An 18,046-nucleotide genomic window follows, 5' to 3' on the forward strand; every position below is an offset into this window, starting at 1 on the left:
TCATCATTGGATTCCAAGAGACATCAATTGTAGTTTTCTTAAAGCTAAACATCAACAAGGCTTTTAATCATTTAAGTTGTGATAATTGGAAGTAATAATAGGATATTTAACATTTCTAGAAATTTTATTTAATCCCTCATTTTTTAAATTTATTTTATTTTATCAAATTTTATTTTTTGGAAATAGCAAAATGTGGTCAGATAAAATATATGGTCGGGGAGAGGTGTCAAATTAGGGGGCAAATTATTTTTAATCACTTTTTTAAATGTTATTTCCTCTTCTCATTTTATCAGTTGTTTTTGCTAATTAAAAATAATAATGATAAATGTAAAATGTAGTTTAGTAGGTTATCTTTATTTAATAAAAGTAGATTGATTGTTTTCTCTTAAATACCCTGTATTATTTTTAATATTAAGACTTTAATGACAAATAATAGTCTACTTTAATTTTAAAATTCAAAATTAATAATTATTACTCCTATAAAAAAATTAGAATTAAAACGGCGACTAAAATAAGACGGTAAGTAAATTATAAACAATCTCCCTGAATTTCACGCTTTTATTTCTAGCGTTGAATCCTTGATAAAGAATTAAATATATTATTTCCCTCGTATCAAAATGTTTATCACTTAAATTTTTTTTAGAAAAAAAATTGTCATACAATTTTTTAAAAAATAAATTACGTATCTTTTTCTTCTTCATGATTTAAATCATCGGAATAAAATGTTTTAAGTCACCATCTTAATTTACACAATCAATCATAATTAAATACAAATCAAAATCACAGAAATTATTAAATATTAATTATTAATTAACGGTGAACAATACGTTTAAAATTTGTAAACAATGATGGTTTTGACCTTTAATGATTTGATCATTTAATCATCTTTCATTATGGCTACCTATTTTTTTTGGCACCTACTATATTTTTAAACGTGATTAATATTTACAACTCTTATTAAATATGCAATAATCGATATTAACAACGCTTATTAAATTAATTATTTTTTGCTTTTAATTAAGTCATGCTATATCACTTTTTTTTATATATAAAAATAATAATTCTATGATTTTGGTAGCCGTATAATTAAGCAGCAAATATACGATTCCATTAATGCATCTAACTATAATTAAAGTCCTCATACATAGGGAGTGCGTCTCATAATTTATAAATTATAATTATTTATAATAATATTTCTTATTACAATTACACATTTAATTTATAGTTGTGGTGTCAATCTAATCATTTCCCATTGCAAATTGAATTCAAGTTAAAAGATAATAATTGTAATTATAGTTTAAAACGGTGTGGTAAAGAGGTAAGTGCTATCTCTCGAGATACTAAATATTAGGAATAGAATTATGAGAATAGAGAGTCGTACGTTTTTTATAGTTCATGAGTAAAATTGTTCTAGTTCATATAAAGAATCCATCTTTACATGACTTTTATCCCACAAACGATGTTTAATTTGTCAACTCACAATTAGTTTAAATTCCGAGAAATGAAACGTGATAAATATTTTTTACGATAGAAGGAGGTTATTTTAGGAATAGTAATTAATATTAAAGTCAAACACTAGCCTGGGCCTCATCAAAATCACATTTTTTCATAATTGTATTCTTATTTTTGTACGCAATATATGCATGGTCCATAGATTTTACATAATAAATATGCATACAAAAAAGTCTATATATAATTTGATAATGAAATTGAAATAAAACGTGTAAATGACTTATAATTAATTCCTATCACGCACAAGTAAATTAAAATAAATTCATTGTTAAGTTAACTACTAATATTAACCATTCACTTAACCAAATCGCGTGCAATTATGAATCACAGTTAATAATAAATATGATAAAATTAATTTATAAAAATATAACTAGCTCAAATATTATATATATATATTGAACGACTAACTAATTGTAAATTTAACTATTATTATATATAATCATTAGATACATATAAAATTTAAATTTCAAATTTAAACTACTTAACCAAATCGCGCACAATCATGTATCACAGTTAATAATAAATATGATAAAATTAATTCATAAAAATATAACTCGCTCAAATATTATATATATATTGAACAACTAACTAATTATAAATTTAACTATTATTATATATAATCATTAGATACACATAAAATTTAAATTTCAAATTTAAACTATTTAACCAAATCGCGCACAATCATGAATCACAGTTAATAATAAATATAATAAAATTAATTCATAAAAATATAACTCACTCAAATATTATATATATATTAAACGACTAACTAATTATAAATTTAACTATTATTATATATAGTCATTCGATACACATAAAATTTAAATTTTAAATTTAAACTATAAAAGTGTCATAAGTACAAACCGTTGTATATTTATGTCGTTTCACGTGCACTCTTAATTTAACTACTAGTATTTGTCGGTCAATTTATCTATTTAAGAAAATAAAATAAACATTCTTCATTATGTGACATATTATATATTTTTATAATTATAAAAAATTTAGCTTTAATTTTTTTATTTAATCTTTTATCAAATAATCTATTGTCGTACAAACATTAAAGACTTATTCTAAATTATAAATTTCAAAATGGTTATTTTCTTTTTAAAATTATGCATGTACATAATAAAATAATGTTCCATATGTGTTGACGCATAGAAGTAAACGAAAAAATAATTAATTTTGAACTTTTCTTCCTTCAATCTTTCTACTTTAAGCAACTACATAATACTTGATATTTAATCAGATATTTTATATTTGAGTATAAAAAAATTATTAAAAATATCATTCTTAAAAATAAGTTTTGTAATGTACGAATCTAAATTTAAAATAAATTTTAATACAGATATCAGATACCAGATATCTAAAAAGAAAAGTACATCTAGTAGAAATAGTATTAAAGAGGGTTTGGACAATGCCTTCTTTTAAATTGACCCTTAAGTTCTCTCTTCTTCAACACAACTATTTCCCATTTTCAAAAGCTTCTATTCTTTTTTGTTTTTCCTCAAAAAGTTATCAATATGGAGTTAGCTTTGAGCTTAGGAGGGGATAATACACCAAAACCAATATTGTTTCTTGAAAAATCATCATCATCTTCTTCTTCTTTACATGAGAATAAGGTTAACAAAGATGTAGGGTTTTGCATGGTTTTAGGGAAGTCATGTAATGAAGTTGAAGATGAAGTTGGAAGAAAAAAAAGATCAAAAAATCATCAAGAAATTAGGTCATCATCAATAGATCCATCACTTCAACTTGATCTCATCCCTTTTTCTCATGGAGTTTCTAACAACACTTGTTCAAAACTTTCCTTCCCTTGGCTCTCTCAAAATTGTGAGTATTTTTTCTTCGTATGTTTTGAACTGTCGTAGACATAATTAAGTAAATAGACGTGTACTCTCTCTAGCGATTTAAGTTTTCTATAATGATTTTTCTTTGTCCCTTACTTATAGGGGTTATTTATTTTTGTATTTAGAGATTATTCAAATTAAAACATCAATCTTACAAACTTTCTTTGGTTTGTTGAGATAAATCTTATTGCTCATATACTAATAGTATAATAAACTTTTTACATTATTAGTAATTTAACTTAGCTATAATACATATGCCCCTTACGATAATCATCTACCATTAGTTTTTAGATGACATAATATCTTATTAATATTGTCAATATTTTGAACTTAAAATTCTTATTTTATATAGAGTTTTTTTTTAAAATCGTGCTAGTGTGATAGATCCCTTTTTGGATAATCTCAAACATAATTTATTTTACATTTTTAATTTTTTTGGTTGAATTAAGATCTCAAGTTGACATTACGAATGACTTTAAAAATGCTTTTTGAACTTGGTACTTGTTTTCCTTAAAAAAAATTGTCATAAAAAGAAAGTATTTGAGAAAAAAGAAAGATTGAGAGAGCGTGTTATATGTAAAACATAATGATGATAACAACATATTCAGTAATATCTCTTATCGAAAGAAAGTAAGGTGTATACAAATTTTATTCTTATTTTGTGTGACGTAGAAAGGTTAATTATTTCTGAAAGAGGTGTATAGAACATTTTGTTGAAAATAGATTATTTGACATAATAAACAATCATTTGAATTATGTGTATTATTATTTATTGAGCATGCTTTGATAAGGATGTAAATATAATTTGATTTATTCTTTGAAATAGATATCTTTATTTTTTAATAATATTAACTATTCAACAGTAGCTACTCATGAACCGGCCGGTTTAACAAATGGACCGGCGTTGGACATGACGAACCGGATGCAGTTAGTGGTGGCGGAGGAGGCAGAGGAAGGGGCGGCGCTATCGTCTCCGAATAGTGAAATATCAAATTTTCAAATGAATTTTCCGATTTATAGAAATGGAAAATTAATAAATATGAAAAGAGATCAATGTGAACGCGATCGCGATAATAATCGATGGGGTAATGGTAATAATTATTCTTGTTCAAGAATAAGTGATGAAGAATTAGATGCATCAGCAAGAAAAAAACTTAGACTAACAAAAGAACAATCTGCTTTTCTTGAAGAAAGTTTCAAAGAACACAACACACTCAATCCTGTAAGTCAAACTTCATAATCATTATTTTGATTTCATGTCTTGACTTTTATAATATTCATGTTACCTTAGAGGTGGACTAATTTACATGGTCACGTAAATTCAATAATTTTTATTGTGTAGAATAAATACTATATATGTAGTCTGATATATTAAGTTTTTATTATGCACAGGATTTGTGAAAGGATCGGATTATAAATATATATATATTCATACAATAAATAGTTTTCATAGTTTAAATCTATGATCTCTTAATCACATGATTACGAATTAATCCGCTATGCCAAGGTTTTCCTTCTAGACCTTATGTAATTAGGAAAAATACATTTACAATAAATATCTATTAATATTTAATTGTGAATTCAATTACTATAGTATACTAACTTGAAGGTACTATATAGAGTTCATATAGTATACTAGCTTTGAGTCGGGGCAGAGCTAGGTACGGTCGAGGGGTTTATCGGATTTTTTATGATGAAAAATTAAGTTAATTATACATGATTAAAATTATATTTTATATATATTTGTAAGAGATGTTGAATCATCTTTGACCTCCGTGCTTACTTCTTCATATTATAAACTTCCTTAATGAAAATCCTATCTTCTTCACTTGCTCTGACCTTGTATAAGAAACTCGACTAGCAGATTTTATGATATTTATATTTTTTAAAAAGAGTGTAGAACATTATGTTATTTGTTATATTAATTTTTGTGGTACATTAATGTTGTGTTCTGAAATATGAAAAATTATAATTGCAGAAACAGAAGCTTGCTCTAGCAAAGCAATTAAATCTTCGTCCAAGACAAGTGGAAGTTTGGTTCCAAAATAGAAGAGCAAGGTAATTAATTAATTAACTAAGTAATTATAATTTATATATAGTATATAAATCATACTCATAATATTGAATCGTTATGGTCTAAGATAATCAAATCATCAATAATTGTAACTCGACCACGTGACTAGTCAAAACAAGAGTAACATAATGTGACTTATTATATATATTGACAGTGTAAAAAAACTTTTACGATTATAAGTACATCGTAAGTATTAATTTTTTATTTTTTTTCAAATTTTCAGGACAAAATTGAAGCAAACAGAAGTAGATTGTGAATATTTAAAGAAATGTTGTGAGACATTGACAGAAGAGAATAAAAGGCTACATAAAGAGCTTCAAGAATTAAGAGCTTTAAAATCTTCACAACCTTTTTACATGCAACTTCCTGCCACAACTCTCACTATGTGTCCTTCGTGTGAACGCGTTGCTACTACAACCTCTGTCACCACAACCACCACTACTACGACACCTGCCACGACTACAACCACCACCGTGGCCGCCTCGAACGCGGTGGCACTTCATAATCATAAGTTGATAAGTGTGATGACAAAATTAGAGTGTACAAATTAAATTATTAGGGTTTTGACTTAGGTGTTTCATTTTGCTTATTGTTATTTTTTTTCTTGTTATAAACTATACTTTGTGATGATGAGTTTAGAACTAGCTAGCTAGGCAAAGAAGTTTGGGAGGAATTTTAATTAATTAAGAGGGAAAAAAATATATTTATTGCTTGGAATTTTGATGTTTTTTTTTACTAATTAGAAGAAAGAAATAAGTTATTTTTCCTTAATTTTATATGATGAATAATCTAAAATTAAGTAAAAATGCTAATGTTTGGATGTGTGAGACATATTCTTTACTTTTAATTTGCTAAAAATGTGATTACTTAAAAGACACATTATACAAAAAAGATGTTTATTCAATTAATGTTGTGTATGAGATATATGATGATAAGAATATCTACTTTATATCTTGATTTGAACCTCAATAGGTTTGAATCGTCTGGTATGAAAAGTTATATGTTATTGTAGATAAATTTAAAGAAATAGTGTAAAAAAATTATGTATCGTCAATCTGTAGAACTTAAACTTTAACGAGAATTTAAGTTATATACATTAACTATATAGGATGGGACTGAAGACATAAGGCATAACAACTGCTATAAAATTTTAATCTTTCATCTATAGTACCAAATTGAAATTGTTAAGTCTCTTCATTGGTTTTATTCTTATTGTGCGTCTTGTGAGAGTGTCTGGACTCATGAAGACAATATCTCATATGTTTTCCAAACTCAACCCAAAAATAGATCTGGACCAAAGAGGAGTTTGACGTATTCCAATCAGGGGCGGAGTCAGATAGAGCTGATTCAAACTATCTTTGATAAAAAAATTACACTATTTAAGTATGTTTAAAATTACTTTTATGTATATATGATAGGTAGAGTCTTTAGGCCTGTTGGGCTGGCCTGGCCTAACCCGAGATTTAATTGGGTGGGCTACGATTATTGGAGTCCATTTGAGAAAAGGGATTTAATAAGCCTGCTGATTTGTGGGGCTTGAGAAATATCGGTAGAGCCGACCCGTGAACCAATAAAAATTAATTAGAAAATATAATATTATATTAAAATTTAAAATTAAAGAGAGTCCAAACTCAAAACAATTAGGTTAATATTTCTATTTATATATTTATACTTTTACTTGAAAAAAAAACTTAACAAAAATTATAAAGATAATTTTATTTGTGGATTTGATTAACAAGTAGTACCATTAACATCATGTAATATTGTTTTGTCGATATTTATAATGATATTTTTAAATTATAATTTAATAATTCTAAAAATAATATAATTTTTTAAAAAAGAGGACTGACCCGGCAAGCCTATAGCCCATGTACTTGTGGGTTGGGCCGGTCGTTTTCTGGCCGACACAAAAAATGGACTAGCTCGACCTGACCCGAAAAATGTCTAAGCCTGTATGGTTTAACCCGGATTGGGTGGGCTAGCCCATGTTGACAGCTCTAATAATAGATAGTAAGCCTTCTTAAATTTCTTCATGTGTTTACTATTTCTTACTTTTAACCTCCATAGTGAAAATTCAGACTCCATTAACCCTCTCAACACTTACAAAATGCTAAACAACTAACAAACATGAGTACTTTAATTAAAACATTATAGTTCAAAAAGTAACAAATTAGATTGAAAAAAAAATTATGGGAATATAAGTTAGATTCTTTTTTAATAAAGTTGTTGTTGGAAACTATAGTCATTAAAAGGAAATAAATAAATGCTATAGTAAAGAGAATTAATAATGACTCTTATGAGGTACATAGAGAGTTTTTTTCCCCTCTAGCCATTGATGATAAATTAAGAGTACAGTACGTATTACAACAAACTTACAGTAGTATTTATTATTACTTCACAAGATATTGCTTTCTAGCATAAATGTGACATCAACCTTATGCTATTTTTTTGAAATCATGAAATTGTAGACACTTATTAATTACCCTCCACCAAAGACAAAAAGAAGAAAATGATACATAGTAGTAGTATTTAAGTTTCATATATACCGATGGTGTAAAAAGAATAATATGTTTTGAGTTAAGTCTGTGTGATATTCATATTGGAATCAAACTAAGGTTTGGATTCACGTTATGTAGGATTTTATATTTCATTCGTATGGAGCCGCTTCCAACAAAAAAAAATAATCCATATTCAGGACTTAAAACTCGAAATGTCTGATTAAAAGAGGAGCGACCCCATCTAATGCGCATCACATTCTGGTGGTTAAAAAAATGTTACTAGTGTAGTTTAATTACTTATGTTCAATCCCAGTATTCTAAAGTTTAATTATCTAATTGTGAATGTGTGACCACATTGATTTTGTGGATGTTAGTAGAGCTGTTAATATGGGCTAGTCCACCCCATCCGGGTTAATTCATACAGGCTTTGACATTTTACGGGTCAGGTCAGGCTTATTATTTTTGGTGTGAGCTAGAATATAGTCGGCCCAACCCACAAGTACGTGGGCTACGGGCTTGCCGGGCCAATCCACTTTTTAAAAAAAATTATATTTTTTATAATTATTAAATTAAATTATAAATAAAAACTTAAAAATATTATCATAAATATCGACAAAACAATATTACATGATGTTAATGTTACTACTTGTTAATCATATCCACAAATAAAATTATCTTTATAATATTTATTAAGTTTTTTTTCAAGTAAAAGTATAAATATTTAAATAGAAATATTAACCTAATTGTTTGAGTTTGGAATATTTTTAATTTTTAATTTTAATATTATATTATATTTTTTATTAATTTTTATTGACCCACGGACCTGCTCTACCGATATTTCTCAAGCCCCATAAATCAGCAGGTTTATTCAGATCGGGCTAAAAAGCTCTTTTCCTAAATGGGCTACAAAAATCTTAATCCATCCCTATAAAATTTCGGATTAGACTAGATCGGTCCAATAGGCCTAGCCCATATTGATGGCTCTAGATGTTAGACATGTTAAACTGATGAATCTACGTAGTTATATACGACTTACACATAAAAATCATTGAGACCTACTGGTGAGATCCCACATATATCATAAGTTCATAAGGCTCCAGTGGGCTAGTTTTTTTAGGCCCATTAAGCTTGAAACAAAAATGTTAATTTTCTGATCCACCTCTGAAATAATTTTTGAGGCCTGTTATATCATTAATAATTGGGCTGATTTATGCAAATGTCACTTTTTAGGCCCTTATTTAGATTTTGTTCCTACTTTAACATAAATAAAGTTTGTCTCCGAAATCAAGATGTTATGCATTAAGACGTTGAGTGATATCCCGAAATTAGAATGCGATTATTTGGATTTCACGAAATTTAAGAAATTTTTTTGTAATCTAAAAAATAGGAGGGAGAAGATGTATATATATATATATTACATAAATAATATATATATATATATATATATATATTAAAAGATAGACATAGATAAATGTAATTAAGGAAAGAAATAAAAACGATCTACTACCAAGAAGGTGAAGTTTACAATTGTTTTGATTTTATGAAATCTATAATTTTGGAAAATATGATACAGTTAATAGGTTGGATGCTGAAAATCTGTTAGAGTAGTCAATTACTTCTTTAACTAAGGAAATCAATTACAACTATTTAATTCAAACTAATAAAACATGTATCTCGCCTTTTAAAATATATGTATCAAGAGAACGAAACATGGTACATGAAGTAATATTCAAAATTATCGTCAAATACAAGTATTATGACCTAAACTAGTGGAATTTAAACTTAAATTATTTGACTCTTAAAGTCGTAATGTATCATATAAATTAAAATAAAATAAATAATAATAAAATATACCTTTAATTAATTTTTCTAATAAAAGAAACATATCAGATCAACATGTACCGAAATAAAAATTATGTGAAAAAAAAGTAGTGGGGATCCAAGAAAGAGTCCAAAAACTTGAATTAGAAGCTCCAAATACTTTTGAATCACAATTGTCAGTATATCGTACCACCCGTGACTAAAAAATGTTATAATTATAGTCCTATAACATTCCCTTTTTTTTTTTTTTTTTTTTTACGTATCTCCGTAAATTTTAAATGTCTACTTAAAAATAGATATCAATTAAGGTTGAACTTTATGTATTTTGACTTCTGGTAGTTGTAAATTAATCTATTCATATATAATAATCACTACATAACTAGCACGTAAGCCAAACGATCTTGGCCTTAATCAATATAATCGGGGGTACAGGAGCTAGATTCATTTGAAAACCTTTCAATAAAAATTACATATATTATATTTTACGTATATATAATAGATGATAAAAATAACGATGACTTCTTTAAATATTTAATCGTTTAATAAAAATTTTAACTTTTATCATCAAATATAAACACCGACATTGTACAACGTATGGTTTTATCTCAAAACAAGTAGTGACAACTCTATAGTCGAAACATCCCCATGTGAAGTACAACAAAAAGGACTAAAGTATAAAAATCAATCTAATATTTTCTGTCCGCTTTTATTTATTCATTTTAAATTTTATATGTTCGTTAAAACACAAAGATTGATATGAAAAATATATCACAATCTCCATATTTATTAATGTTTAATGTTCTTAAAAATAAAAAATAATGCTAAAGTAAAACGCGAAAAGGAAAGCGTTTAAATATGTTATCTTAAAAGTGGTGAGAATAATTTTTTAAAATAATGAACAAGTAAAAATAAACTATCAAAAGACGTATATAATTAGTTTCAAATGTCTTTAAACGCGATACGCAAGCTCTCTTCAAAAGTATCGAAAGATAATTAGTGTCCTAGTCAACATCAATTAATTAATTTAAACCACTTCAATGAAAAAGCTTAAACACATATATTTTAGACAAGATACAATAATATTTAAATAAACTCACGATTTTCGACAAACATTATTATGCGTAACATGATCTATATAAGAATAATAAAGTATCATACCTTTAAAATATTCAAAAAAAAAACAATAAAATAAATTATTGAAGAATTTACACTTTTCAAGCCCTTGAGACTTGAAAAATACTTTATAGCATGAGAGAATTATAATTAAACAAAAAAAATCCCTTTTTCAAGGGAAATTCAACTTTCTCTTCCTCTCTCACATACTATAATTTACTACAACTACGATAATATACCAGTGTAATCCCACAAGTAAAGTCAAATCTGAAGAGGTTGATGTGTACGGAGCCTTTTGTTCTATGTAACTTCGAGAACAACGAAAAACCAACACATTTTTTTGTATAGGCTTGAGATATTATTTCAATGTACATGGACACCTTGTATGTATATGTGTTTGTACATCCTATGTTGCACGTATACTCCAAAAATGTCAACGCACCCGTGTTAGATTCTCGAAAAATGAAGTTTTTTGAGGATTAGACAAGCACCTGAACGACATTTTTGAAGAGTCCGTGCAACATGGTGTTTGTTTTTACCTATGACTTTTTCGCTTGGTGTTTTTGGTGTAGTCTTACCAAAAGTTCAGCATATAAGAGCTCATTCCAAGCATCGGGTACTCCGGGAAGGCACCAATGGCTACAATCTTGATACCTCCATTGCGATCTCCTCTCTTTTAACGTCAAATTTGGTTTCCTATATATTGATGGATGACCGTCTTTTCTATAGTCCGTCATTCTTGTGATGTTGAGATACGAGACTTGAGTTTTCATCCCTTTGAAGACGTCTTCTAGTACCTTCATCTTGGATGGATACGGAGTCAGATACGTGTCGTTCTTTATTGGTTCTGTTTCACTGTCACACGCCCCGCCAGAATTCCATTGCCCGCCACTGTGGATGTACATAAAATTTAATCTAAATGGCGATGAAAACAATGCTACGATAGTAGTTTACGATGAATATGGTTGCAAAGTGATAACAACAATAAACTAGTCCTTCTCTTAAACTACACGGTAAAGAGCTAGAGCTAGAGCTATCGACAAGTTAATGTGATTTGGTTTTGAATTTCGCGTTATTACCTGAAATGAGAAGCAGAATAACCTCTGAAGAGAACAAACGTCTTCTTGGGATTGATATGAGCATCGATCCATCTACCCCATGTTGTTAATGCTCTCCGAAAGGCCTCTAGAACGTTTAGTTCGTTGTGGACGTGATTCCCTTCTTGATAATAGTCCTTCCTGAAAAAAATCAGCATTGTTTAATGTTAGAAGTTAATTAAGCATAAAAAATACACGATTAGGTATTGTCGAAGAACACAAAAACAAATTTTACCCTAACGAAGTCTTCTCGTGAGTCCACCAGTGACCAGTGTTGAAGACTAAGATATCCGCATCTTTATACTTATCAGCAGACTCTCCGATCAAATCAAGTCGAAGCGTTTCTTTCTTACCTCCTTTTTTATCAGCAACTTCCCATTGTTGAACCAAGAATGGAGACACAAAGAACTCCACCCTGCATTTATACTCCTGAAAATTTTACACAAACGATCAAAACACATCGACGATGAATTCTAATACTAGAAATGAATCCGGCTACATCAGATACTCACTTCGAATATAAACGAATAGAAAGCTTCTGTCCTGAAATGGTGTCTTCCAGATTCTTCATAAACCTTTTTCTTATTTTTTACAGAGTTTCTAAGTATACAAATAAGGGATTCCCACATATTCCTATTCAAAGAATCGCCAACGAAAACAAGACGCTTTCCTCTTAACAATTCCAGCATATGAGTAGCATTCAATCTGATAATAAGTTCCAAAATTCAACCATCACAACAATTCAAAGATTATCAATCTTAATATACATAACATATATATTACATAATTGATCAAAAGTAAGTGACACTCAAAATTCGCCTTAGCCGGGCAAGTAAGCACTCGAACCTTAAGAGTGCACATCAACACATCTCAACTCGTCTCCATTGTGTGTTGTGGACACCTAACACTGTCGTGACACATGTAAATTTTTCATTTTGTAATGTAGAGTGATCAACTGACACACAATAGAGACGAGCTGAGGTGTTTAGATGTGCATATTCAAAGTTAAACAATTATGCCTAGAGATGGTAAAAACAAGAAACATTAAAGAGCCCATACCTAGGAAGACTACATGCATTGGGTTTCCATTTCATCTTCAAGTAACCATTATCAAGCCTATCATTAAGAAAACAATTGAATTGCTCATCAATAAGTGAACAAGAACCAGGTTTATACAAAGGGTAAGATTCATCTTTCACCCAATTCCCATCAAAGAAATCACAATTCAACAAAGACTTAACCAAATCAACATCTCTTTTCTTTTCCACATTTGCACTTTCTCCCTTAGAAGACAACTTTGGTGCTGTTTTTTTACTCTCATTTCCCTTCAAGATTCCAACTTTATCATCAAAATCTCTACTTTTAGTCTGATTCACAGCTGCAACAGACTTAGAACCCTCAGTTAAGCTCTGATTTGCCTTAAAGATTCCATCTTTATCATCAAAACTCTGATTTACACTCTCATTTCCCATCAAGATTCCAACTTTATCACTCAAAACAGAAGAAGAATTAAAGGGGTTTTCCAAGACTCCACCTTTATCATTATTTTGAGTATAATTTTCACTTTTTTCAACAATTAGTCCCTTTTTATCCAAATGGGGTTGCTCAAAACTTGATTTTGGAAAAAGATTAGAGAAAACAGAAGAAAACTGAGATCTATAAGAAGTAGTAGTAACAACATCTTCTTGTTTAGTTAGAGAAAAAATGTTAGAAAACCATGGTGATGAAGAGTTTTGTGAAGGAGTAAAAGCTAAGAAAGTAGTAACAATAATGAAAATAAACAAAAACCCATATGCAAAACCAACAGTTCTTTTAGTTTTGAGAAGAGAAAACTGAGTTTTCATGTCTGTAAACAGATTTCCACCATTTATAGCTTCATATTTTGCTGTTTCTGCCATTGTTGTTCTGCTTTGAAACTCTATTCAAGAAACAATCTTTTTTCTTCTTTTTTTTCAAAATAAATTCAATAAAGGGAAAAAGTGTGAGAGATTTTTTTTTTTGGGGCTCTTTTTAATGTGTGTTTGTTATAATGTGAAACAAATAGAGGAGAGTTATAATACAAGTGAGTAACGGAAAAAAAATGATTAAATTTTAAGAGTTCGAAAAAATTATTATATTATTATCTTTAACTTAATTAATACTTATCTCATTTATAACAAAAAAATATGAGATTGTGATTGAAAAATATGATGTTATTATCTCTTTTTCAAGTCGTTTGATAAAAAAATTATACCTAATCAAATGATCAAGTTTTGAATTTGAGACTTATAGTTATAAGAGTTAAAAGTTTGTTTTTTTTTCTAAATTTGAGTTATTTTTGGAGAGATTGTATTTATCAGAATAAAAAAGTAGAATCTTTTTAAAATTTTGGTTTAGCTTAGAAAGTGGTTGATTGTTTTTCTTTTCCTTTAATGAGATTTGATTAGCCAAGAAGTCTAATTAGTCCAATTTTGAAGTAAATATCATATATATAAAAAGCAAAATAATAATATTAATAATATTACTATATTAGTAATACATTGTCATATTTAAAACGTTAAGTAAAAAGTTTATTTTTTTTCTATTTATATGATATGATTCGTATTTTAAATGTATATTATAAAAATTGTGATAATGATGATAATTTTATGCATATGAGGGTAAAGAAGGAAAAGCTTTTACCTCTAAAAGAGAAAAAAATTAATGAAAATGAATTTTTGGACTAATTGTGAAATATTAATCAAATTTGAGGAATGTTTTTTAAATTTTAATTTCACATAAATTTCGTGTTGGAACTGTGTGAATGTTGTGTTTACAGTTTGAGTTAAAATGCCATTTGTTTTGAGATTAATAGCAATAATGCCACTGCCGGTGCCGCCGGCTGCCATCAGAGATAATACCGGAGAGAGAACTCCAAATCACTAAAAATTAAAAACTAATATATGAAGATTAGCATTAATTAATTAAAATACAAATAAATCACAGAATGCTTACACGTGTATGTATATGTTGGGTGTGGCTCTGGCTTTACTTAATTTGGCATTATACAATACATAATTTTTTAAGGAATCGAATAAATCATTCGCGATTTTGACTAAATCTGATCACGCACGACAGGATCTATTCGGAGATGATAATTTCAGCGAGATTTTTTTATATTCAAAGTTCGAACTCAATATATCTGATTAAAAACAGTTTTATCACTATACCACAATTCATATTTGATTAAACACTTCTTATCTAACGTACTCGTTTTTTCATTATTTGATTACTACACTTGTTTATTGTTCTACTTTATTTTTGTTGTTATTAGTTTGAAGTCCACATCATATGAAATAAGTACACGCATAAACAATTTTTTAATCAAAATTTATTTTTTACATTTTCTTAAATTGCTTAACAATCCTTACGAGAATTTGAATTTATAAAAATAATATTTCCAACTCTATAAAATAAGAATAAAGTTCATACTAACTATTTTATTCGAACTAGGGGTAGGCATTCGATAATTCGGTTTGGTTTTGATTTTTTTCCATTTTTTTCAATTTTCGGTTTTGTACAATGTGTATCAAACATCGAATTGAAATAATTCGGTTCGATTTTTATTATTTTGATTTTTTTAATGGGTCTGCTTAGTTGGGTTTTTAAAAATTTCTACAAATTTTTTTGTTTGATTTTTCAGCTTAATGGGCTAAAAATAGTTACACCAAAAAATGTCTTTTACTTTTTACTTTTTTATTTTAAATTATAATATTTATTATTTAACATTAATAATTAATATAATATAAATATATATTATAATATAATATATTTCGGTAAACCGAAATACCGAATAACACAAAATTACATACCGAAAACCGAATCGAAATACCGAAAAATACAAAAACATATACCGAATATCAAATTGAAAATCAAAAAATCGAAACTGAAATACCAAAAAATTCGATTCAATATGGTATTTCGATTTTCCGGTGTTATGCCCAGCCCTATTTCGAACCTTATTTATCGTTAAATGTAATCATAAAAAATCTTTTTAATATATAAAAAAAAAGTTTGATTGGATTGTCATAAATATTCTCCTTGTATGATCTGTCCCAGGGTCACAAACTTTAAATGCCACATAATTTAATTTTTTTAATGGACTGAATGTTTGGTGCAAATTTGTATAGGTTTTATTTTGGCATATTTGTCGGTGCAAAAACTATACTACTAATATATATGAAAAAATAATACTTCGTTATTTTGCTAAATCACAAAAATTGTTTGAGGAAATAATAAAGATTTGTGTTTTTGTTTTTCTTTTTGCTAATCGAAATATAAAGAAATAAATAACATATTCAAGATAAATATATTTTTATAAAATCGTATCTCATTTCATCTTATTTCATCATCTTCAAAATGTGATATGATTTTGAAGAATTAATCATATATATACCTATACGGTTTCTGTGAGATTTTACTTTTAAAAATAATTTTCTTAATTATAATATGATATATCTAAACAAAAACTATCAAATTTACGATTGCTCGATAGATTCTAACTCTGACTCTTGAACCTACCATTCATGTCAAATCAATAACACAAAACTATGTCTATTTGCTTATAAATTATAATTATCACTTAAACATATTTAAGTAATATTGTACAAACATTATGTCAAATCAAAACCCTTTCTTATAAATGTATAATTATGTCTAATTAAACCCCTTCCTTATAAATATATCATTACGTCAAATTAAATTCCTTTCTTAATAATGTGCCTAGTTATACTTATGCACATCATTTATAACAATATAGGATAATGATTGTGACATTATTAGTAGCCAAATAAAACAATTTTTGTTAATAAAAACTTACACGTAATTAAAAGTCTGAAATATCACTCAATATCAATTAAAACCACATGATCAGAAAATTTTCATATTAGGAAAAAAAAATTGATTTTGAAAATACCCCACCATTAATTAATTGATAAAAATGACAAAAGAAGGATCTAAGGACAAGTCTTTCTTTAATACACCTAATTTTCCTCCATTGACTAATTAACAAAATTTAATTCAATTTCTAGAAAACAATAAAAGAAAATGACTCAAAAGAAATTCAGATCTATCATATTATATTCAAAAATAATAATAACAACAATATATTGTGTATTCTCTAAACTAAAATCCGAGGAAGATAAAAGATAATATAGGGTAAATATTTGGTGCAGATAATTTTTTTAAAAGATATACACAAATTTTATATCTATTTTTTTAAAAAATAAAGAAGTTGTTATTCTCCTATTAAATATAAAGTTACTTTATTGTGAAAGACTTTACTTTAATATGAGACTCTTTAACGCATATTTAAATTTAATTGATCGAAATTTTAAAAAAATATTAAATATCAGATGAAAAATTAGAAAACAATTTTGTAAATAAATTAGCATACCCATGCATGTCGTGTTAGATGTGTCAACCTAGGCATGAACTAAACCACTTATACCATGTGTGTAATGGGAAGAGCACTTACAATAATATTATATTTGAAGTAATGGATTAGATAACTAGGGAATGACACTTGCTTTTCAAACTTATATTTATTTATCGATTGATGATGTTTTGATAAAATTTTAATTCGCGTTAAAAGTTTTATGTCGAAAGATAAAATGTATTTTAGCAAAGATTATATTCAAGAAGTTGCTTCAAGAGACAAGCATGAAGCACCACATCTAGATATATGACATTTAATTAAATTAATTCACTGAATATCTTATCTATGTAAATGAAAGAAATATCTGATTATATATAGTGCATGTCTTTTGATTCAGTAGAGTAAGAAATGTTTTATTTAAAATGATATATCACTTTCAATATATTTTCGTATTTCTTAAACTTCGTGTTCAGTTAAAGTATGTCGCACAAATTGAGATTGATGGTACCTTATAATAAAAAAAACTAATGAATACTAGGCAACAAATGTCGCTTTGGCCGAGTGGTTAAGGCGTGTGCCTGCTAAGTACATGGGGTTTCCCCGCGAGAGTTCGAATCTCTCAGGCGACGATTTCTTTTTTGCATTTTTCCTTCAATTGAGTCGATGCTATCTCGATTAATTTTATGAGA

At 27.6% G+C, this 18,046-nt stretch overlaps 2 protein-coding genes and 1 non-coding gene across 4 annotated transcripts; 2 read left to right on the forward strand and 1 right to left on the reverse strand.

The window, feature by feature from the left end:
- The first annotated feature begins 2,927 nt into the window (after positions 1 to 2,927).
- On the forward strand, positions 2,928 to 6,150 carry LOC107032434 (homeobox-leucine zipper protein HOX11-like). Of its 2 annotated transcripts, none has more exons than XM_015234036.2 (4): positions 2,928 to 3,342; positions 4,223 to 4,581; positions 5,338 to 5,417; positions 5,657 to 6,150. In XM_015234036.2, the coding sequence occupies exons 1-4, from the start codon at positions 3,033 to 3,035 to the stop codon at positions 5,982 to 5,984; spliced, it is 1,077 nt and encodes a 358-aa protein (XP_015089522.1). In that variant the 5' UTR covers positions 2,928 to 3,032; the 3' UTR covers positions 5,985 to 6,150. The 2 variants fall into 2 exon arrangements, with proteins under 2 accessions (XP_015089522.1, XP_015089523.1); XM_015234037.2 differs by having other exon boundaries at positions 4,226 to 4,581.
- A 4,768-nt stretch (positions 6,151 to 10,918) lies between these two features.
- LOC107032086 (protein trichome birefringence-like) lies at positions 10,919 to 13,995 on the reverse strand. Its single transcript, XM_015233664.2, has 5 exons — positions 13,022 to 13,995; positions 12,475 to 12,667; positions 12,198 to 12,391; positions 11,945 to 12,103; positions 10,919 to 11,756 (listed from the first exon to the last, which is right to left on the reverse strand). Exons 1-5 carry the CDS (start codon positions 13,858 to 13,860, stop codon positions 11,405 to 11,407), a joined length of 1,737 nt encoding a protein of 578 aa, XP_015089150.1. The 5' UTR covers positions 13,861 to 13,995; the 3' UTR covers positions 10,919 to 11,404.
- A 3,909-nt stretch (positions 13,996 to 17,904) lies between these two features.
- TRNAS-GCU lies at positions 17,905 to 17,986 on the forward strand. Its single transcript has one exon. It is a non-coding gene; the product is annotated as a tRNA-Ser (tRNA).
- Positions 17,987 to 18,046: the final 60 nt, after the last annotated feature.

This window comes from Solanum pennellii, chromosome 10, assembly GCF_001406875.1.
Source record: "Solanum pennellii chromosome 10, SPENNV200".
Classification (NCBI taxonomy): Eukaryota; Viridiplantae; Streptophyta; class Magnoliopsida; order Solanales; family Solanaceae; genus Solanum; species Solanum pennellii.